Source organism: Populus euphratica, unplaced genomic scaffold, assembly GCF_000495115.2.
Source record: "Populus euphratica unplaced genomic scaffold, PopEup_1.0 scaffold69.1, whole genome shotgun sequence".
NCBI classification, from domain to species: Eukaryota; Viridiplantae; Streptophyta; class Magnoliopsida; order Malpighiales; family Salicaceae; genus Populus; species Populus euphratica.
The window spans coordinates 61,379-84,251 of record NW_011499947.1 but is presented as its reverse complement, the minus strand read 5'-3'; the positions used below and the strand labels follow the sequence as shown (position 1 = coordinate 84,251).

Sequence of the window (22,873 nt, the reverse complement as noted above, 5' to 3'; positions counted from 1 at the left end):
TAACACACGAAATAGGATACAGGAATATTTCATCATAAGAGTGATCAGTATAAAAAGACATCCAAACACGAGGAATTAAAAATAAGAGCATTCCATAATCTGCAGCTCCAAGTCGACAATCCAATGAACTCCCTTCAGGCGCACCAAATTGTATCTTATTAGCACGATTTCTCATGTCAGTCATGGCATATCTTTCCCTGTTATTCCTCAGTGGTGACCACCTCTCGTTTTCTTACTCTGAGAAGCATCAGAAGGGATGGGAAGTGGTGTAGGAAGCCTCACAGGATTAGGCTTTAGAAACTTTTCTATTTTCTTCAAAACCTCCACTCGAAGACATATTCCAATGTTCCCCGATGGATCTCCCTAGATAGAATCCTCTAGTGCAGCAGGTGTTGATTTTGAAGCCAAGTGGCTACAAGGACGAGCTTGCAGAGATTGGGGTGAGGCCTGAAATACTTCTGTCTGCTCGATAAACCCACAATATCCGTGAGAAGTCGAGAAAATCCTGCAAGGAACATTTTCTTGGAACCAAGAAGCTGAACATCACAAGAGGTCATGTTGGCTAATTCTGTGTGACTGCCGGGAGTGATCATGAGCTTGGCAGCAAAAGCAGTCCCAACAACAGCAGAAAGATTGGATGCAACAATTACCATTCTTGCTTCTACAAAATCTAGGATCTTTTGAACCAAGAGTGAAAGCTCGATGCCATGCATCTATGATCTTTGGAAGGACATGATCAGGTAGTGGTTTACAAATTGTTGTTGAAGCCATTGTAGAAATCACTACAACTTAGAATTCAATGGCAAAAGGTCTTGAAAATCAACAAAATTCAAATCCGCTTGGTTGCCAGTCCTGTCAACGATACGGACATAATGCAGTGGATGATGAACAAGGGCTTCAAGTTCTGGGAACTTGAAGTGGTACTTGTCACGAATGATATTACAAAAAATGAGTATTTCATTGTCATTGTCAACTGACAAGGCAATGCAGTCCATAATTTGTAGGACGTCAGGATGAGATCGGAGTGAGAAGCCTTATTTTGATCAAGTTCATGTTTGACCCTGTACATAACTTACGTATATGTGTTCAACAATTTGGAAATGGTATCCAAGTCAACTACTTCATCGTCATGATAATCAACAAGATGTTGCATGCATGCATGTTCCCTTCATCAAGCCCTACAAGCATAGAATGATCAACAAAGGTAGCCATAGCCCTAGACAAAGCCATAGGCATGTGGGGTGGGATGGACTCGGACCAGTAATTGGTTGATAAGAGCCTTGGCTAGCGACTAAGGTGGTTTTATGGAATGGAATATCAAAAGAAAGAGAGAGAGAATTGCTGAATAGAAACAACTGCAGCAGCCAAGGGAGGAAGAAGAAATCCTGAATCGGAGGTATATCTTTTTTTATTATTATGAGATTGAACCAGCTCAGTTTGTCACTAAGCCGCAGCCGCGCCCAGGCCGTGTTATTGTTTTTTAACCTAATATATTAAAAAAGAAACGTAGGTGATTCAACGCTACGGACTTCCGGACTCGATGGATCTTTGTATAGTTAAGTATTAGGATGCTATGATGAGTAAATGTTTTTTTTTTCAAAGGAAAAACGGACTTCCGGACTCGATGGATCTTTGTAAAGTTAAGTATTATGAGTGGTTTCTTCTTATTTCTATTTCTTTCACTTTCATAGTGCCTTATTTGTTTATTGGACTTTCAGGCTATTCAGGCTATTCAGTAAACTATAAAATTAATTGTAATACACGTAAGCTGACCCAGACATCTACATTAATAATAATAAAAAAAATATTATGAGTAATATGATGAGTAAGTGTTTTTGAGACTAATTAGTTAATTTAATAATATAATTATAAAATAAAATTCAATAACAAAAAAAATCAATATTATATAAAAAAATTCTTTAAATATTCTTAAAAGTTTTTAATAATCTTATTTGATAATTAACAAAATGAGAATATAATAATTTTATAAAAAGAAAAATATAAAAAATTAAAAGCTCACAATAAACACTAAATAATGAATTAAAAAATTGTTTTTTTTTAAAAACTCTAATAATGCCAAGCACATAGCTGACTTATAAAAATAGAATAACATTATATAAAAGAAATTAAATAAAATAATTAAATGCTAAACAAAAAAAAATCAATAATAAAACATTAACAAAAAAAACTTTAGTTAATACAGGTTAACTCAACGAACACATAACAACCTAGTATATAAAATCAGAATAACCTTATTAAAAAAAGTGATATAATTGATAAATCTGAAGACATAATAATATAATATCAAATGGTAAAATTAAAAAATAAAAATAAAAAAACCTAAAAATAAAAAAACAAAGTCAAACCAAACTAATCTTTAACCAACCATATAAAAGACAAACCCAAAAAATGAGGAAGCAAATAAAATTCTTAACTATCTAATTTTTTTTAAATAAATAGCAAATAAAAAAAATAATGATTAAATCTAGTACAAAAATTAAAAAATATTAAATGAAATAAAATAATGAGGAATTAAATTAAAAAATAAAAAAATCAAGAAAAAATTATAATTTAAAAAATAATAACCAAGTTGGATAAATGAAATAATTGAATAATGAGAAAATACAAAAAATATTCTAACTTTATAAATTATTTCAAATAAAATAAATAATAATAATTTTTTAAAAAACATCAAGTTAAATATCTGATCTGAAAAATTAAAAGATTTGACACGAGAATTAAAAGAGAAAAAGAGGTTACCACTATTAAACTCATAGTCTGCTGACCACATGCACCATCCAAGCATAGTGAGAAGCACTTTTCAATACCATCTTGGAATATGATGTTCGGCCAACAAGCAATGCTATATGCACTGCTCGAATTCCTCGTACAAACCCAAGTGTTAATGCATTCAATGCAAGCATTGATTATTTTTTTTAATAATATTTAAATTTAATAAATGACCAAATGGCTCCTCTTATCCTCCATGATAATAATAAAATGCCATAATAAAAAGATATATAAAAACCACGGATAATAAGTTTAGGATTCTTTGTTATTAGAGGTAATTTAATTATTTAATTATTTTTTTTTAAAAAAATGAAAAGCTAAGCAGTCTTGGATGTTAGACGATTAATTTATTCCTTTTAATGTGAAAAAAAGAGGTAACCAATTCAACTCAACTCTGATCAATTTAATAATATCAAACAAATATACACCCTGTGAAAAGACAATCCACCACCAATTTATGCTTCCATGGCTTTTGTTATGAATGGTAAAAACATCATTAGAAATCTATAATGCAATGGCTGTCGCTCCACAGTGAATCATTAATGCCTTCTAGGTTTATATATATATATATATATGTGATAACATGCTGGACCTCACAACCAAGGGCCTCGGCCTTACATCGTCTTTAAGAACTTTTAATTCACTAAAGGGCCTCGATCAGGCCATAGCCATTTGCCCAAACATCTATATGGGACTGACGACAAGGGTGCCCGATCCAATCAAATAGCACCGCGTTAATTTTTATCATAGGTAAATAATTTTGTTTTTTAAAAAAATCAATAATAAAACATTAACAAAATTTTTTTAGTTAATATAAGTTAACTCAATCAGTATATGACAACTCAGTATATAAAATTAGAATAACCTTATAAAAAAAAAATGACATGACTCAGATATAATAATATAATATTAAATGGTAAAAAAAAAAAAAAGAATCTAGAAATAAAAAAACAAAGTCAAACCAAACTAATCTTTGACCAACTATATAAAAAACAAACCCAAAAAATCACGAAGCAATTAAAATTCTCAACTATCCAATTTTTTTTTAAAATAAATAGCAAATAAAAAAATAATGATCAAATCTAGTACAAAAATTAATGAAATAAAATAAATAAAGAAAGAAAAAAATAAGAATCAAATCTAATATTAATATTAAATAAAATAAAAGAATAAGGAATTAAATTAAAAAATAAAAAAAATTAAAAAATTAAAATTTAAAGAATAATAACCAAGTTTGATAAATGAAATAATTGAATAATAATAAAATACAAAAAACATTCTAACTTTATAAATTATTTTAAATAAAATAAATAGTAATAAAAAAATAAATTTTAAAAGTTAAATGGTTGATTTAAATAATTAAAGGGTTTGACATAAAAATTAAAAAAAAGAAAATACCAATAATAAACTGGTAGTTTGCTAACCACATGCACCACCCAAGCACAGAGAAAGCATCAAGCACTTTCCAATATCATTTTGGAATATGATGTTCGGCCAACAAGCAATGCTATATGCACTGCTCGAATTCCTCGTACAAACCCAAGTGTTAATGCATTCAATGCAAGCATTGATTATTTTTTTTAATAATATTTAAATTTAATAAATGACCAAATGGCTCCTCTTATCCTCCATGATAATAATAAAATGCCATAATAAAAAGATATATAAAAACCACGGATAATAAGTTTAGGATTCTTTGTTATTAGAGGTAATTTAATTATTATTTTTTTGATAGAATGATCAACAAAGGTAGCCATAGCCCTAGACAAAGCCATAGGCATGTGGGGTGGGATGGACTCGGACCAGTAATTGGTTGATAAGAGCCTTGGCTAGCGACTAAGGTGGTTTTATGGAATGGAATATCAAAAGAAAGAGAGAGAGAATTGCTGAATAGAAACAACTGCAGCAGCCAAGGGAGGAAGAAGAAATCCTGAATCGGAGGTATATCTTTTTTTATTATTATGAGATTGAACCAGCTCAGTTTGTCACTAAGCCGCAGCCGCGCCCAGGCCGTGTTATTGTTTTTTAACCTAATATATTAAAAAAGAAACGTAGGTGATTCAACGCTACGGACTTCCGGACTCGATGGATCTTTGTATAGTTAAGTATTAGGATGCTATGATGAGTAAATGTTTTTTTTTTCAAAGGAAAATTTGAGACTAATTAGTTAATTTAATAATATAATTATAAAATAAAAGTCAATAACAAAAAAAATCAATATTATATAAAAAAATTCTTTAAATATTCTTAAAAGTTTTTAATAATCTTATTTGATAATTAACAAAATGAGAATATAATAATTTTATTAAAAGAAAAATATAAAAAATTAAAAGCTCACAATAAACACTAAATAATGAATTAAAAAATTGTTTTTTTTTAAAAACTCTAATCATGCCAAGCACATAGCTGACTTATAAAAATAGAATAACATTATATAAAAGAAATTAAATAAAATAATTAAATGCTAAACAAAAAAAAATCAATAATAAAACATTAACAAAATTTTTTTAGTTAATATAAGTTAACTCAATCAGTATATGACAACTCAGTATATAAAATTAGAATAACCTTATAAAAAAAAAATGACATGACTCAGATATAATAATATAATATTAAATGGTAAAAAAAAAAAAAAGAATCTAGAAATAAAAAAACAAAGTCAAACCAAACTAATCTTTGACCAACTATATAAAAAACAAACCCAAAAAATCACGAAGCAATTAAAATTCTCAACTATCCAATTTTTTTTTAAAATAAATAGCAAATAAAAAAATAATGATCAAATCTAGTACAAAAATTAATGAAATAAAATAAATAAAGAAAGAAAAAAATAAGAATCAAATCTAATATTAATATTAAATAAAATAAAAGAATAAGGAATTAAATTAAAAAATAAAAAAAATTAAAAAATTAAAATTTAAAGAATAATAACCAAGTTTGATAAATGAAATAATTGAATAATAATAAAATACAAAAAACATTCTAACTTTATAAATTATTTTAAATAAAATAAATAGTAATAAAAAAATAAATTTTAAAAGTTAAATGGTTGATTTAAATAATTAAAGGGTTTGACATAAAAATTAAAAAAAAGAAAATACCAATAATAAACTGGTAGTTTGCTAACCACATGCACCACCCAAGCACAGAGAAAGCATCAAGCACTTTCCAATATCATTTTGGAATATGATGTTCGGCCAACAAGCAATGCTATATGCACTGCTCGAATTCCTCGTACAAACCCAAGTGTTAATGCATTCAATGCAAGCATTGATTATTTTTTTTAATAATATTTAAATTTAATAAATGACCAAATGGCTCCTCTTATCCTCCATGATAATAATAAAATGCCATAATAAAAAGATATATAAAAACCACGGATAATAAGTTTAGGATTCTTTGTTATTAGAGGTAATTTAATTATTTAATTATTTTTTTTTAAAAAAATGAAAAGCTAAGCAGTCTTGGATGTTAGACGATTAATTTATTCCTTTTAATGTGAAAAAAAGAGGTAACCAATTCAACTCAACTCTGATCAATTTAATAATATCAAAAAAATATACACCCTGTGAAAAGACAATCCACCACCAATTTATGCTTCCATGGCTTTTGTTATGAATGGTAAAAACATCATTAGAAATCTATAATGCAATGGCTGTCGCTCCACAGTGAATCATTAATGCCTTCTAGGTTTATATATATATATATATATATATATGTGATAACATGCTGGACCTCACAACCAAGGGCCTCGGCCTTACATCGTCTTTAAGAACTTTTAATTCACGAAAGGGCCTCGATCAGGCCATAGCCATTTGCCCAAACATCTATATGGGACAGATGGCAAGGGTGCCCAATCCAATCAAATAGCACCACGTTAATTTTTATCATAGGTAAATAATATTTTTTTTAATACGAAGGACAGATAAGTTAGTAAGCAAAATATTCTTCTTAAAAGAAACAGCAAAGAAGGGGGGCAGACGGACCTTCTGGTTCATGGGGGGAGCACCAGGATTAACGCCCATGTATAGGAGGAGGCTTTTGCGTTTGGGGCCCCTCCTTTTCTTCTGATTACTTTCTAATGCTGATGGTGATGGCGGTGGCTTATGAGTCCGTCTTTGGAGGGAGAGTTGGCGTGCTTTCTCCTCCAAAGCCCATATTCTTGCACTCCTTCTGGTTTGTCCATGCACGAGCCCATAAATCTGACCTGTTCCCTCCTCTTTCAGCATTCTTCGTCTAGTCTTGCATGCCCCCTTAACCCCTATTCAAATTCATTGCATTACAAGCACAACTGATCTAGACTTCCTACTATTCATCGATCATTTGCCCAGTTTGAGGCTAATCAGTGTTTATATCAGCTGATCTTTTTCATATTTTGTGCATGGTCTCTCCCACTCCCACTAATTGCTGCATTCATATTAGTTTTTTCGGTTTCACAACAGCGACAGGAAATTATTTCTGCCATGGACAAGAGTATATTGATTTCCCCTCTCTTTTCAGAAAGAAGGAGATATGTTATAACGTAAAGACTAAAGAAAAATAAGAGCTGATTGATGCCCCTCTTCTTATCAGAAGAAAATAACAAAAACTTAATGGCTAAAGGCTGACATGCAATTCCAGATTTCAGTTGCAATTTACATGTTCAACTGTCTCTTTACGTTTTCATGCATGCTTCATTTCAATCTCTCTGTTTTATTTTTTTTATTTTTTTTCAATCCATTTTCTTTTGCACTTTCAATCACAAATACATGTACCAACTGATTGACCTGAACAAATTCAAGCCAAAAAAAACGAAGCTCCAGGAGCATCAACACTCGCAAAACGAGAGATACAACCAAACTGAAAGCTGCCCATGTCACCTCAACTTATCAATCAGCTTGTAATATAACAATTATTTTGAAGAATGCACAAATCTGTAAAAAGAAGTGAATCATGGTGTACAAACAATGCACGGGTTGAGTACAAAGAAGGTACACAACAACAAATAACCAAATCAACTCTTACCAACAGCAAGGAAATGAAAGCAGCTAAGACTCACAATAGCAGGATATCTTCCAAAACTAGCTAGATATCTATTGCTTCTTCCTTTAAAGCAGCCCTGTTACCTAAAATGATCTTTTGAGAATTTGATGGACTAAATCCACAGACTCGACACCAACACTACTCTCCATATAAATCAAGATATCAGGCACCTTGTCGGTGATAGGGTTAGCGTAATGTGGATCAATCAATTTGACAACTGTACGGTGATTCCAGAGCATGTAACTCCCATTTTGGTTTAACATAAGATTCTTAACACATTTGGCACAGTGCCAACGCGTTACGTTCTGTCTTCATCGATACGACAAAGTTTGTAAGGTAAGCTTGAATAGATTCTGAAACGTAAAGTTGAATCAGTACAGTCAAATGAAGTATGAGGAGCAAAGCAGCATGACAGTCACAGAGAATGCTAACCATGCACATCATGTTATATCACTGCAAATCACAACTTATTGTGTATGCAAGTGCTAATGTGCAACTAGGCCTACTTTGTCAATAGTTTTCTGCTTGTACGGGTTTTATATGTGACGAGTATATGGAAACTCAAAAACTTAACTTAATGATGTAATAGAAGGTTGAAGGACATGGCTCTAAAGAGTTCATCAGTGCATGCAATTGAAAACAAAAACAAATACTGCATACATGGAATTCCAAAAAACTTTAGAGCATCTCCTGAAAAAACCTGAGAGTCCAAAACTTGTAAATCATTTGGTGTGATAACTATACAACAGAAAATAACGGAACAAATTTCACTCATCATCAGCAATTCAATGCCACCCAACCCAAGGACCAAAGATAAGACATCCTTTTGACATTGGGAGAAATCAGATCTACAGTTTTTGGGTGACTTTTCATGCATTTGATTGACCAAGTTATGTAGGTTTGCATATCTCACCATAATCTCAGTTGAAATTGTCTTCATCCATCAAATGGTATTGCTTTCTTTCTTTTCTTCTAAGATGTAACAGATATTATCCCTTTGGTCGTTCATTATGATGATGGAACCAACAGACGACAACCATCAGTTGGTCTTGTACAAGAAGGTTGCATTTCGTAGGAGGTCAACAACATTGGCAGCTGAACAACTTCAAGCTTTGTATGGTCAAGGGAAGATTGCAACATCTATGCCTCCAATTTAATGGCTGAATCAAGGGCATCCACTGTGCTATTTTGCTGTGCCCAGAGCTGCGCGTATCTACCTGCCCTGGTCAATAGAACTTCATGGGGTCCCTGTTCAACCACTTTACCATTCTCCAGAACTATTATCTGGAAAATCATATTTTAATGGCCAGGAAAGTATGAGTACATATTGACAGTAGAGGGCAGGTAAGAGAATAATATAGAGAAAGAATAATGACGATGCACACAGAGCATTATAATCTTAGAGAACTCAGAACTAAGTTAAATAGGACGTTGTATGTTAGAGCTTCCAATAAAAAAGCTAAGATGAAGAAGCCACGCCTTATAAGGCTGTTTCAAACTTCCCAAATGCTTCTTTAACACCTAACTTCACTAGCAGATCAACATATTTCACAATCAACAAATACGTATTGCATGGAGGTTTACATCAGCAGCAATGCAAATTGTCACTTTACTCATGCTCCAATCCAAGTTAAAGCATTCAATGCAAAAACTAAACAGGTTGAAACTCCCATGAACTACAAGATCTTATGCAATTTCATACAGAACCAACAGGGGACTGCTTTAACAATGCAAGTGCATTTGTGTCCCACAGATCTAAGGGAGTAAAAGGAATGCCTATTATTTTGCTTAAAAAGAAAAGGAAACAAGATGTAACAAACTTCCTGCTGATGAAAGTGGAAAGAGAGCCTGAAATTGAAGTAAAGACAGGCAATAGCGGAAGCATGAAATTTAAGTGAGTAAGACCATGGGCATGATCTAAACAAGTTAATAAATATTCTGAAGCAGGACCCTAAAAGTTTAAAAACATAAAAGAATGAAGGAAACATGGTTTCCAAGAATGCTCACCTCATCACACTGCATGGCAGTTGTAAGCCTATGGGCAATGAAAACTGAAGTTCGATTGCTGGATAATGATTTCAATGCATTTAGAATCTCTGCTTCAGTGGTGCTGTCAAGCGCACTTGTAGCTTCATCACATAGCCTAAGGAAATCAAACGAGACAAAGTTCATTAGGCATAGGTGACTGAGAGAAAAAAGAGCTGATATTTCATCTGCTTATGTCTGCAGTGTTGTTTATGTTGATTTAGTTCAACACAACAAATCGTTTAAGTTATTAGATGTGACCATTGTCTTTTGGCCAGGTTCAGAAATTGCAGGGGCACATACAGCAGCATTTAAACTAGAATTTAGATACTGGACACTGGAACGGGCAAAATTGATCATCAGTGTTTTTAGACATTGTTATGCTGGTTGAGAATAAGTTTACTAACACAAACTTGAAAAGAACATAAAGCACAAAAAAAAAAAAAATCTTCTTAATTTACAGAAGCAGTGGACAATATCATTTGAAAACTCTATATAAGAACTATAAGACCAGTTGTGGTTTACAATGAAAATCATATGGTCACTCCATTTTGTTGGGCACTAAATGTAATTGTTAAATGCACACTAATGTAAGACCAAAATAGAAAAATTAGGTATCTTGAATAGACAGAAATATTAATTCAACAGCATTCTTTAAGATTTGGTGAAATGGAATAACTAACTCGATATAATGTATGGATGCATATTGATAAGCAAGGATGGAGTTCTTACAGGATAGGAGCGGCTTTCAAAAATGCACGGGCCAAAGCTACACGCTGCTTCTCACCACCACTTAACTGGATGGAAAAACTCTCATTATAAACAGTCAATATTCCCAGGAATAGAAAACTACAAACACAATTGTTTAATTTCATTTAATTATGAAGCACTTTGTGTTCCAAGTAGATTCCTAAACTATCCACAATTTATAGAGTTATTCTGCCATGAAATTTCAACACATTTGTTAGTGTTAACGCTATCTACCTGTGTACTTTATGGAGTCACTATCCCAATCAAGGAGATATGAAATAACGAAGCATCCACTTAGCAGCCAACACCAACTTTTTACTATTAATTTATAGCATGATGGTTAGCAGTTATTACATATATGTAGATGCATTGCAGCTCACACAATTGAATGACATAACATCTGAGAACCATATTCTCAACTTTCCTTTCTTTTCTGGCTGCTCTTGCTTCATGCAACTGGGAAAAAAAAACCCATATGGTATACACAAATCACACACTCTCTCCAAATGGATTAAGACACAACTGGAGGGCAATGGATCCACAAGGTTTAGAGTGGCATGGATCAAAAAGTAGACCATCTTAGCCTAACCCACGCAATTTCATCAAAAGGATGAGCCAGGAAAATACAGGATGGAGTGAAAATGAAAAGATCATCTAGCAGAAACTCATAGTCTTTTTATGTTCTCAGTTCGCTTTTGGTGGGTATAATAATATTTGGATCATAAAACAGAATTCCATCCAAGGTCTTGAAGTTAGGACTCCTATGGCCATTTCAAATAGAAAATTTCTTTAGTTCATAGCAGTAGATCTCTTACCTTGAGCCCTCGTTCTCCTACTATTGTAGAATATTTATCAGGGAAGTTCATGACAGTGTCATGGATTGCAGCATGTTGGGCAGCATCATAGACCTGAGGTTATAAATAATGGTAAGTGAAGAAGTAATAAGTGTCATAAATCATGAATAATTTCAAATCTGAAGGAAAATACACACTTCCTCTCTTGTTGCTGAAAGACGACCATAATGAATGTTGTGAAATATTGTGTCATTGAAAAGTACCTGTATGTCAAACAAAAGTAGTTCAGCTCGTCAACATTACAACTTGCAAGATCTCACAAGGGAGACCTGATTAATATGGGTCATTAAAACAACATGGACAGCTAAATTGCTCAAGAAAACATACTGTGTCTTGTGGGACACAACCAATAGACCTCCGCAAACTATCCAGTGTTACATCCCTTATATCCTGACCATCAATTTGTATCTGCCAAGGAGAAAATGCCAATTTCCAAACCAAGAATAGGGAAGAGTTTCAATTGGAATCAACAGTATTGTTATGGATCAAACAAAAAAGTTCCAGAAAGACTGGGAGGAAGAAGTGAAACAACAAATAGGCCTTTGTTTCAATTGTTCATCAGAACTTATCTCAGAGGAAAATATCAATTGTGGGAGCGGAAGATCTGTAGGACCACATGGCAATAGCTATGGAGGAATCAGTACTTACACTTCCAGAAATAGTGTCGAAAAGCCTGAAGAGTAATCTAAGAATGGTTGACTTGCCTGCAGACAGATACATTTGAAATAAATTAGCAGTTTAATCAAGGGAAAAAGCATTCCTTAAACGGGTAATAGATTGTCATTTAATTCCAGCACATGTAAATGAACTTCCTTGGTTGCATAATATAAATTTATAACAATAATTGCGTATTATAACACAAATGGAGAAAAACATGTTTCTAGATTACTATGATATTTTTATCTCAGCCCTTCGTTTCACCCTACAGATTACCATGATATTTTTATCCCAGCCCAGGATACATCCTACAGAACATCACATCATGAGTAAATATCATCCATATGAGATATCAGAACTATGCATCATCTTTGAAAAGATTAATAAATGAAGAAAGTGAAACATAAATTCCACATTAGAGAACTATTCTAACAAAAATGGTCACAAACACAAGTAGCCCATCATAGTAAGAAATCCAAAACAAACGAAAACCTTACCACTACCACTTGTTCCAACAATAGCCACACTTTTTCCAGCTGGTACAGAAAAAGTTACACCTTCAAGAATTTTTCTTTCTGCCAAGTAGCTGTCACGAGTTTAATATGTCCAGTGGATGAGCAATTAATAATCAACAAATCATCAAATATTCACACATGGATAATAGTACAATATTCAATTTCAAATCTAACCACAATCAAACAACAAACGTATAATCCAAGTCACTAATCTGTCAAACCAATTATACTGTTTAACTGCAAATGGATCCAAAATAACAATTGGCCTGCACACGTACAGAGGGTTGAGGACAGGAAGGAGGGATTGAATTGACTACAAAGATAGTTCAAGGACAACAATGAATTGAAATTCCTCTGGAGATCTTCAAGTCTCCATGGATGATAAAGGATGACTGATATATAGTATAAGTGTGGATATGTTAAAGGAAATATGTTACAATTAGGGATAAAAGAATACAAATGAAAGTTGAGATTCTGAAACTGCTCAACTCTATGAACCTTGAAACATTGGTTTTCTTCTCAGGAAAGAAAGAAAGCAAAGCCTCCACTTTTCAGGATGTCATCTGATAAGTAATCTATTCAGTTATGATTTTGTTTTCTCTGTCTCTCTTTGTAGCTTAATTGTCAAGAGTTGGAAATGAAGGACTTTAGCTCTTGAAGGAATTGAAATCTGATTTCTGGACCATACCAAAAGAAAATCTAAACTGTAATAAAATGAGATTTTCTATGGAAATAAAAGAAAAATATTTCCAGCCTTCAAACCTAGACTTCCTTCTGTATTGTGTGATTAAAAATTTCATTACATCAACTAGCTTTCACTGGCGAACATTTAAGCTTGCTTTGGAGTTAGAGTCCTCGAACATTCAGAGTTTACCACCACTAGATCAAATTCTGGTCTTCAGGTAGGAAACAGGCAGCAAAAATCTATATCAGCTCATCAAACACTAAACCTGAATGATTTCAACAGCTGGGTTGCCACAAAAGCCATTCTTTATATGATACAAGAACAAGAATTTTATTTTTTTATAAGGTCATCCAGGTACAGGCAGACCAGCACCGCAGATTACTAAAGCAATATAATGATCCCAATTAGAAACTGGGAAAAGAAAACCTATACTAAAGTAAAATCAATATCAGAGCCAGTAGTGGAACTAATTTTGGATAGCAACGACTTCAGGAAACAGACTTGCTAAATGCAAGAATTTGACAGCTTATTCAAAATAATTGTGACAATGGAAATAACAACTCAACTTTATATAAGAAATTGAGACTAGCTGATGTCAAACAAATTTCAACAAAGAAGGAACCATCATCATACCTGAAGTGTACATTGTCAAATTGAATGCCACCTCCCTTTAACATTAGAGGTTTGGCATCATCTTTATCTCTAATATCAGGTTTCTCCTGCAGAAATGTATGAAACAAAGTACTTCATAAACCAGGTCCACAAGGAAGCAGTTTTTTTTTTTTTTTAAAAAAAAAAGGAAAAATCATTTGGATCAACAATCAAATCCGTGAACTATAGTGTTACAAATGAAAATGTAATAAAATAAAAATGGTGCATTTTTTGTTTCTTTTGCTTTTGCTATTCTACCATGCTTTATGAGGGTATGTTCAGAAATTGTCAAGTTGCTTCACAAACTGGAATAAGATAATGGAATTGTAAAGAGTGAAAAAAAAAAAAGAAATGCTAGATTGACTCCCGAGTTCCAAGAAACTTCAGAGTTCCTTGAAAAAATACCTCGAGTAATTCAAACATTGACTTCATGTCAACAAGACTCTGTATTGTCTCACGGTAAACACTGCCAAGGAAATTAAGTGGAAGGGAGAGCTGGAAGAGGAGTCCATTTACCATAACCTGTGTTTTCACATTCATACATAATTTGTATGACCATCAGTTAATCACATGAGATAGTAGAGCCTTTTAATAATTTTTCTTTTATAAAGAAGCTTTACCAAATCACCAACAGTCATCTGGCCATTCGTAATTCCATGTGAACATAAAACCATAGCTGTTGACAGAGCTGCGCTAAAAATCACATTTTGGCCAAAATTCAAAAAAGCAAGACTTTGCGATGTTTTTAAGGCAGCATCTTCGTACCCTGAAAGAGAGCATTAGTATGAAATTGAGAGAGAAAAAAGCAGATATAAACACAAGAAGAGACTGATTAAAAGCGATGCTTGAGTTCAGAAAAGTAGTATGGTATAACATATAGAGTCAAGCATCTAGAGTACCATATCCTTTAATTATAGATGAGATTGTGATGAAATTGACTCGCTTGGCTTGCAGGCCAAGATAATCAGAGAAAACATCAATAAAAGAATGAAGCAGAAATAACAAAAAGAAAAGTGCTTGTCACAGGATGCCTTCACAGGCATTAATGATAATGAAGTTATTCAAAGATCAAGTAGAAACATAAACAATACATAAATCCAAATATAGAAACTTTCTAAACAGGAAAAAGGTTATGTTAAGAATAGTAAGATGCGGTGATGCCATTAACTGCAGTAACAAACAAACCATTTCAGTTACTTGCAAACTATAACTCAGTCCCGAGCTGAGTCAAGGTTCAACTTCTCACCATATGAGTGTTGCTAGGTGCCTGAAGGTTAGTTCATAGCCACATTTTCAGGCATGTGCTTGAGAGTATAATATAAAACCATTACTTGAACTCACCTAACAATTTAAGCTCTTGCATCGAGTGGTTCTTTAGCATGGTGTTAAAGCCTTCTTAATCAAGTGGTTAAGAGTTCAAATCCTACCACCCACACCCTCTTTAATTAAAAATTTCAACACAAGATAATGGTAAGCTTTTGCAAGTTTTAGAACTAAATGGCTGTCACTTATTGTGGGTTAGAGAGTATATAAAAACCATGTACTCAAACCTCATCTAACAACTTCTGGGCTGAGAGATACTTTGAATGCAAGCACAAAAAAAAAAAATGCTTGCAGGATTTGTAAGTTGATCATTTGGCCTCTCTATCAGCCCTCACCCAGCACAATATATATATGAAAAACACGATTGACTATAATGCAGATCAGTGCCAATTAACATCTCATTCTAGCAATGCCACATCATGATTGTCTTTTTTATGTTTCTATGGGTCATCAATGTGTTAATTTATTCCTAGCAGTGGCAGGTTTGTATCAGATTTAACATTAAAGAAGTAGTTAACAACTATAATGCTCCAACTACTCACTCTTTAAGTACTCATCATATTGCTCAGCTTCATAAGCTTCATTGTTGAAATATTTGACAGTCTGGTGAAAGCAGGGAAAAAAGAAAAAAGCAAGATAAGCAGAAGCCTTTACGGTGGAAAGAAATTGGTAGCAGCACAGTAAATGAGGCATCAAATAACAGATAGAAAGAAAAGCATTAGAAAAAAGATGCACCAGAGTTAAGCAGTACGTAAGCAGGAAAAAATACTAAAAAAAGGAGGCAACATAAACCCACCTCATAATTGATAAGGGAATCAATTGCCTTCGTACTAGCATCATTATCAGCTTTATTCATGGCCTTCCTGAACTTGGTTCTCCACTGGACATGACATGAAAAATTTCATGAAAATGTGATCAACAAAAACACTCTTGCTAATTTATGAAAAAGTTTCGAGGAACAGATCATAGAGCTACTACATGCGATCACAATCAGTAGCGTGAAAGAAAATGACAAAGGATACCACCACAGCACATTCTCAAAATTCATGCAGAAAGATGATTGTGGAAGAAGAAATGATCAATTAAGAGGTGAGAATTGGAAGAATGTGAATTGGAAGTGATCAATCAGTGCAATATCTATTTCATAACCCATGTGCATGGTGGCAACAAAGAATTGGAAGAAGATATATTACCCGTGTCACAGACAATGTGAAAGTAACATATGCAGCAACTGAGAGTGAAGTGATCAACACAAAAGGGGCTCTAAATTTGAACCTATCTATTTAAGAACCCATGTGCATGGTGGTAGCAAAGAACTGGAATAAGATATATTACCTGTGTCACAGACAACGTGAAAGTAACATATGCAGCGACTGAGAGAGAAGTGATCAATGCAAAAGGGGCTCCAAATTTGTATGCCAGTATACTCGAAACCATAGATATCTGGAAAGATGCATGATAAAAATCGGTATGAAAATGTTCAGAAACAAGGAAGCAATTGTACAGGTAAATGCAACTAAACTTCTAACAGGTTATGCCAAGAAACTGAAGAGTTTCATTACAGACAGGTATCAGGAATTCCACAAAAGATTGGTATATTGTTTACCAGGGATGTCAGCATGTTTAACTAAATCCAACATATTAAAAAAGTCATGTGACACAAAAGGAAAAAATTCCAGAAGATGTTCGTACCTCTAAAATGGTTGGTACAACATTGAATACCATAGATGAGAGGATGAAGTTTATTGCTCGGCTACCACGATCAATTATTCTACTTAACCCGCCAGTTTCTCGACTGGAAAGACAGTGATCAAACGAGATACGTAACAGAATGTCACGAATAAACTATTAAATGCTGCCTATATAAATGACGGAAAGGAAGGGCTTTTCTATGATGTAGCATCATCGGTTTGAGGAAGCAAATACCTAAGATGAAAACGGAGGTCAAGCTCATGCAAATGTGAAAAAACCTGCAATTTCAAAAGGAAAAAAAAAAACATGTACATTAAATTTTTAAATCAGAACAAAGAAAACAGACACATCCACAAATAAGACCCAGAATAGGTAGAAGCATTGATTAACCTTCCCAGACACAGTTCGGATTGTCCTCAGAGCTACTTTAGAGAACACAGCGGTCCTCAATTCTGGCAAAAATACAATTGCAAATATGAGAGGAAAGGATAAAAGATACAAACTTGTCAAGTGTAATGAGTAAGCAATCGTGTTAGTCGCAGTAAGTTACCATTGAAAGCAGAGGATCCACAGCGCGCAATGCCATAACCAATGAGAACAGAAGCAGGGGTAGCAAAGAGAGCAAGGAAAGTGGAATTAGCACCGGTGAAAGAAGCAAGAGCAGTAGCATTGCCTGTAGCAACAGTCAACCAGTCGACAGCCAGCTTAAAAAGAAAAGGGACTTGAACATTCAAAACCTTAGCAACCAAAAGGAAACCAAGGGCCAGAAGCACCCTTAAGCGAAATTCAGGGTTATCTTTCATCCATAAATAACTGGCCAGAGTCCGTAAGATTTTCATGTCAGCAAGTTGCTGGTCTGATTTATGAGCAATAGCAGGAGTCGTAATCGACGACGATGATGAAGCTTTGTTGGCAGCATCATCATCGTCTTTATCCTTTGGAGCTGAGGTTGAGAAGAAAGCGTGGCCATTGAGCATTGAGTTCTGTTTTTGTAACAAAATTAATAATAAATAAATATATAATAGTGAATTACGAACAGATATTGAGAGGGGGTGAAAAGACAAACCGGCGGCCGGAAAGGAGTCGAGGAGGAGGAGGGACTGGATAGGAAAGCATTGGGATTCCATGAGGGAGGAGTGGAGTATGATGTGTTGGATAGGAAGGGGAAACTGGCGTGAAGAGCAGTGCTGCTGTCGGTGCTGCTCGGCCCAAGAAGGAGGCGGCATCTTCGGGTGTGATGATGATTGGGGAGGGAATGGTTGAGGCAGCATAGAAATAAGAGAGGATTTTTATTATTATTCTTGTATTTGTAATAATTAGAGTGGTGATGGCGAAGGAGGTGGAGGTTGTTATGAGCCTTAAAGCACTTATTAGATGCCGAAGCCACTGTTACCGCCGTCGCTAACATGCTGGATAGGGATTGGGGTAGGGGTAGGGATCGGGATTGCTCTCAGTTTCTGTGTCCTTGGTAATTTAATATAATTTTAATGAAGGGAGCGAATGCACTTATACGGTTGGCTTAGATTCTTCTCGATATGCTCGCTCACATTTCAGAATCTACTGACAAGCCGAGCCCCTCCCTCCCTTCTTCCCCAAAGAGAAAAAAAGTCAACCGCAACTGCCGTTGCGTAGTTGTGAAATGTGGGGCCGTACACTTACGTTACAGCACTTCCAATCCATGCTCTTGTCGTGTTCACTCACTCAAAGACACATGAAATTAAATCTGTTGTCAATAATTTCTACACCTCCATTTACTAAGTATTTTCTTGGTAAGGGCTTCCAAAGCAGAGGCAGAATGGCAACTACCTGCAGCCTGCAACAATATGGGAGACCACCACCCTTTATCTATCTCCACCACAAACAGCAGCACTCCTTAAGCAACTGCTCCTCGAGGATTAGCGTAATGGTGGGAAACAGGAGTGTTATGCTTCAGGGATTTGGCCATAACAATAGCAGTAAGGCAGCAACTGCGGGGATGGTGGTGAAATGTAGTGGGATAGGAATAGGTGGCTGATTTACTGTGTTTGTTATCGCGTGCAAATATTGTTCTAATTGCTTTTTTTTTTTTGAAAACATATTAAAATTAATTGTTTTGTAAGATATTTTTCTATTTTAATATATTAAAATTATTAAATTAATGTTTTTTCAATTCAGATATATTTTTGATATAGACCTAGTTTATAACGCACCGAACAGTCACTTAATACTCGATCCAGGGCAATGGCTGTGAGATGTGGAGGAGCACAAAGCCATTGGCATTTTATCTAAATCGCCTCATCCGTCAGAGCTACTATTTCCTTGACATCACTGCTTGTGGCCTCGGGCATCCTGAGACCACCCTTACCGAAGTTCATCCTGTTTGCCCTGTAAGAAGTAATAAGGTGGTCAAAAAGCACAGGAAGCCTTAAAATCGATAAAAAAAAAAAAACCCTCATTCAGACATGTTTATGCATGCCTCATGTACAGGTTTTATCCAAGGAAGAACTACAGTTTCTAGCTCTGCTGCCAACTCTCCGCCCTAATGCTAGAGTCATTGCTGAACGTGGAAATTGGTAAGCTTTGTTTTGGACTGATTATTCACCAATCATTTAGTTGCCAGTTCTTAATGTTCTAAGCTTAATTTCACCATGCATCCACAGTTTCATATCGCAATCAGTGAAGTCTCAGAATGATTGAACCCTGCAAGTTGCCAGTTCGTTTTCCAGCAAACCATCATTTGCCATGTCAAGCAATGCTTCTGAAACAATAATGACAATCCTCTTGGTATAAAAAAAAAATCAAACTAGGCGTTTAGAGGTCTTTTGGTATTTTCACACTATTTTTCTTTGGGTTAATTTCATCACCATCAAAGGCAATTTCATCTTTTAAGGTCCATTAATTAATTCTTTTAATGGATAAAGTTATTGGCAAGTTAGAGGTGATCGTGCATTCTGGGAGTGCCTCCTCGTAGCAGAAGAGACTGCATTGTGTTCAGCTGAGGCACCAACTTTAGACTGAGGTTGATATATTTTTTCTCACTTGTGTTTCTCTAGAATGACTGGCATTGCTTGTGAATTTGTTTTGCTCTTCTGGTGATGGTAAAGAGAGGTAGTTGCCGAGACCATAACCGATGGCTTTAAGGCTTTAATTGTAACTGCCCTTCGTTTTATTTCTATTGAAGACAAATCATTGATTCATGATCGCAAAAATGGCAAATATTTTCTTATGATTTATTTGAACCTTTTATTCTCAGGCATCAACAGACATAATTATATCCCTATTAGTTTATTAGCCGAGTTTATCATCATCGAGCGAGAACTATACACCATTACAATGAATTTACTCTTGTTATTTAACAGAATTTCAACCTCAATATTTCCTGCTATCAAGGACACTGCCCAAGAATTCTTCATGTTACCAACTCCAGCAAAACAAACATGATACATCTCTCATCAACACATCATACAACATTCAATGATCATTCCCAGTGGCCATCAAAGCACATACCTGATCTTCTTCTTTTCCACGATAAGCTTTCCACGCAATCCATGTAGTGTTCTATCATTACATACCTCGATACTGAAGGGAAATCAAAAGATAATTTACCAATCATTTTACCTGGAGAATTGCAGTGGCTAATTACAACATTACAAATATTTACACGCCTAATTTCTCCATTTTCTAGTCTATCTAAATGAGAAAATAAAAATACTGTGATCTGATATCGCTACGGAGGGGTGCATGCACAAAACATGTGAAATACAAATAAATTTAAGAAATAGGTATATACATACTATTACAATAAACTTTTAAGGAAAGTCCAATGTCACTATGGTATTACTATTTTTTTCTAGTGTATAGTTTAACCATTTCAATTCAATCCTATCCCTAGATCCTCTCTCATTACCATTATAGTCTAATAACATTTACTTACACATAATCTGATAACATTTTATCATTCTAAAATTACAAAAAAAGACATAATCAAGAGGTAAGGAGAAAACTTATCAAGAACTCGTGTTGATGATCTCTAAAACTCCAATATATTCAAGAATAGAGTTTAAGCTTTTGGATAGTAGATGATCACACATTCACATCTCTTAAGAAGTGGAAGATCAAAGAATTAATGGTCGAGGCCTTGTCTTGCTAAATAATCATTTTGTGGGGTTTTTTGAATTCTTTGATGATTAAATCAATAATTTTACAACAAAAAATTATAACAAATATAGAAATAAGCATTCAATTCTAAAAATAAAAATGTTTGTTCTTGATATTTTACAATAAATATTTTGAGAATATATGATAAGAGAGTAAGAATTATAAATTATTTGTCTAAATAATTTATAGGGTATTTATAATTATTATATTACAAATCATGTTTTTTTTTTAAGGACCAACAGTCTTTTTATTTTAAAAATTTTGGTAAAAAAAGATTTTTTATACTGAAAAAAATATCTCTTGCATGACATAAACATCTCTCAAGCGGCATAAATGAGAGTTACGCCCCTCTTCTTGCTCTTTCATTAACACTAAATGCCAAACAAAATCATAATAAAAAAGAAAAAAGAAAAAAGAAAACAAAGTTTGACTTTTCCTTTTCCTTTTAAAATGGAAGTCTAATGTGAATCTAATACTCAGTGTTGTGTTCTTGTTGTCTTGTTTAAGAACAACGCTTTCTCTAATGATATGACCAAGTTATATGCATGTTTTTTTTTTTATTTTCTATTTGACCTTGAAACAACGTGTGCATTGCTTAGTTCCACGTCTTTCTCTCAAGTGGCTCCTAATTGAATTGAATCCATTTTGTTTTTCATTTTGATATTAATTTATCTAATAATCACATTGCCTTGAATGTGAGTTTGGTAAGAGATCAAGACTCATGTCCCCTAGAATTAATATCATGTCAAGATTATACGTGTTAGATTATTATCCTCTTTTTTACTCTCTTATATTTTGAGAATATATGATAAGAGAGTAAAAATTATAAATTCTTTGTCTGAATAATTTATAGGGTATTTATAGTTATTATATTACAAATCATGTTTTTTTTTAAAGGACCAAAAGTCTTTTTATTTTAAAAATTTTGATAAAAAAAGATTTTTTATACTGAAAAAAATATCTCTTGCATGACATAAACATCTCTCAAGGGGCATAAATGAGAGTTACGCCCCTCTTCTTGCTCTTTCATTAACACTAAATGCCAAACAAAATCATAATAAAAAAGAAAAAAGAAAAAAGAAAACAAAGTTTGACTTTTCCTTTTCCTTTTAAAATGGAAGTCTAATGTGAATCTAATACTCAGTGTTGTGTTCTTGTTGTCTTGTTTAAGAACAACGCTTTCTCTAATGATATGACCAAGTTATATGCATGTTTTTTTTTTATTTTCTATTTGACCTTGAAACAACGTGTGCATTGCTTAGTTCCACGTCTTTCTCTCAAGTGGCTCCTAATTGAATTGAATCCATTTTGTTTTTCATTTTGATATTAATTTATCTAATAATCGCATTGCCTTGAATGTGAGTTTGGTAAGAGATCAAGACTCATGTCCCCTAGAATTAATATCATGTCAAGATTATACGTGTTAGATTATTATCCTGTTTTTTACTCTCTTTTTTTTTTGGGTCGGAGTGATATAAAATATGTTAATTCATCACTTATAATACTTATTCTCAAAAGAACTGATTCTACCATGAATGAACCTCCTACTAAAAACTCAAGTTTCAACAACTCAATAATTATATTGTCGATTAAATCTCTCTATGGATTAATCATTTATTTAAATATTTCTTAATACTTATTATTAACATCACATTTTCATGTTCTAATTTCCTTACATGCAATTTTCTAAGTCATTTTTTTTAACACAACTAATACATCATTACCATTTCAACCTAAGATTTCCTTAATCAATTTTCTTAAAGATTGTACGA

At 33.6% G+C, this 22,873-nt stretch overlaps 1 protein-coding gene across 3 annotated transcripts; it reads right to left on the bottom strand.

Annotated features, from left to right (window-relative positions):
- Nucleotides 1-7,620: 7,620 nt before the first annotated feature.
- On the bottom strand, nt 7,621-18,934 carry LOC105137640 (ABC transporter B family member 25, mitochondrial-like). Of its 3 annotated transcripts, XR_844625.1 has the most exons (20): nt 18,031-18,934; nt 17,515-17,947; nt 17,355-17,416; nt 17,199-17,242; nt 16,965-17,067; nt 16,608-16,715; nt 16,069-16,152; nt 15,815-15,875; nt 14,570-14,715; nt 14,355-14,471; nt 13,932-14,017; nt 12,596-12,684; nt 12,090-12,145; nt 11,769-11,849; nt 11,579-11,644; nt 11,403-11,495; nt 10,570-10,634; nt 9,820-9,955; nt 8,726-9,096; nt 7,621-8,165 (listed from the first exon to the last, which is right to left on the bottom strand). XR_844625.1 is itself a non-coding variant. In XM_011043448.1 (19 exons), the coding sequence occupies exons 1-19, from the start codon at nt 18,370-18,372 to the stop codon at nt 8,953-8,955; spliced, it is 2,316 nt and encodes a 771-aa protein (XP_011041750.1). In that variant the 5' UTR covers nt 18,373-18,934; the 3' UTR covers nt 8,381-8,952. The 3 variants fall into 3 exon arrangements, 2 of the variants coding, with proteins under 2 accessions (XP_011041750.1, XP_011041751.1); XM_011043448.1 differs by lacking the exon at nt 7,621-8,165 and having other exon boundaries at nt 8,381-9,096; XM_011043449.1 differs by lacking the exon at nt 7,621-8,165 and having other exon boundaries at nt 8,381-9,096; nt 17,515-17,820; nt 18,002-18,080.
- Nucleotides 18,935-22,873: the final 3,939 nt, after the last annotated feature.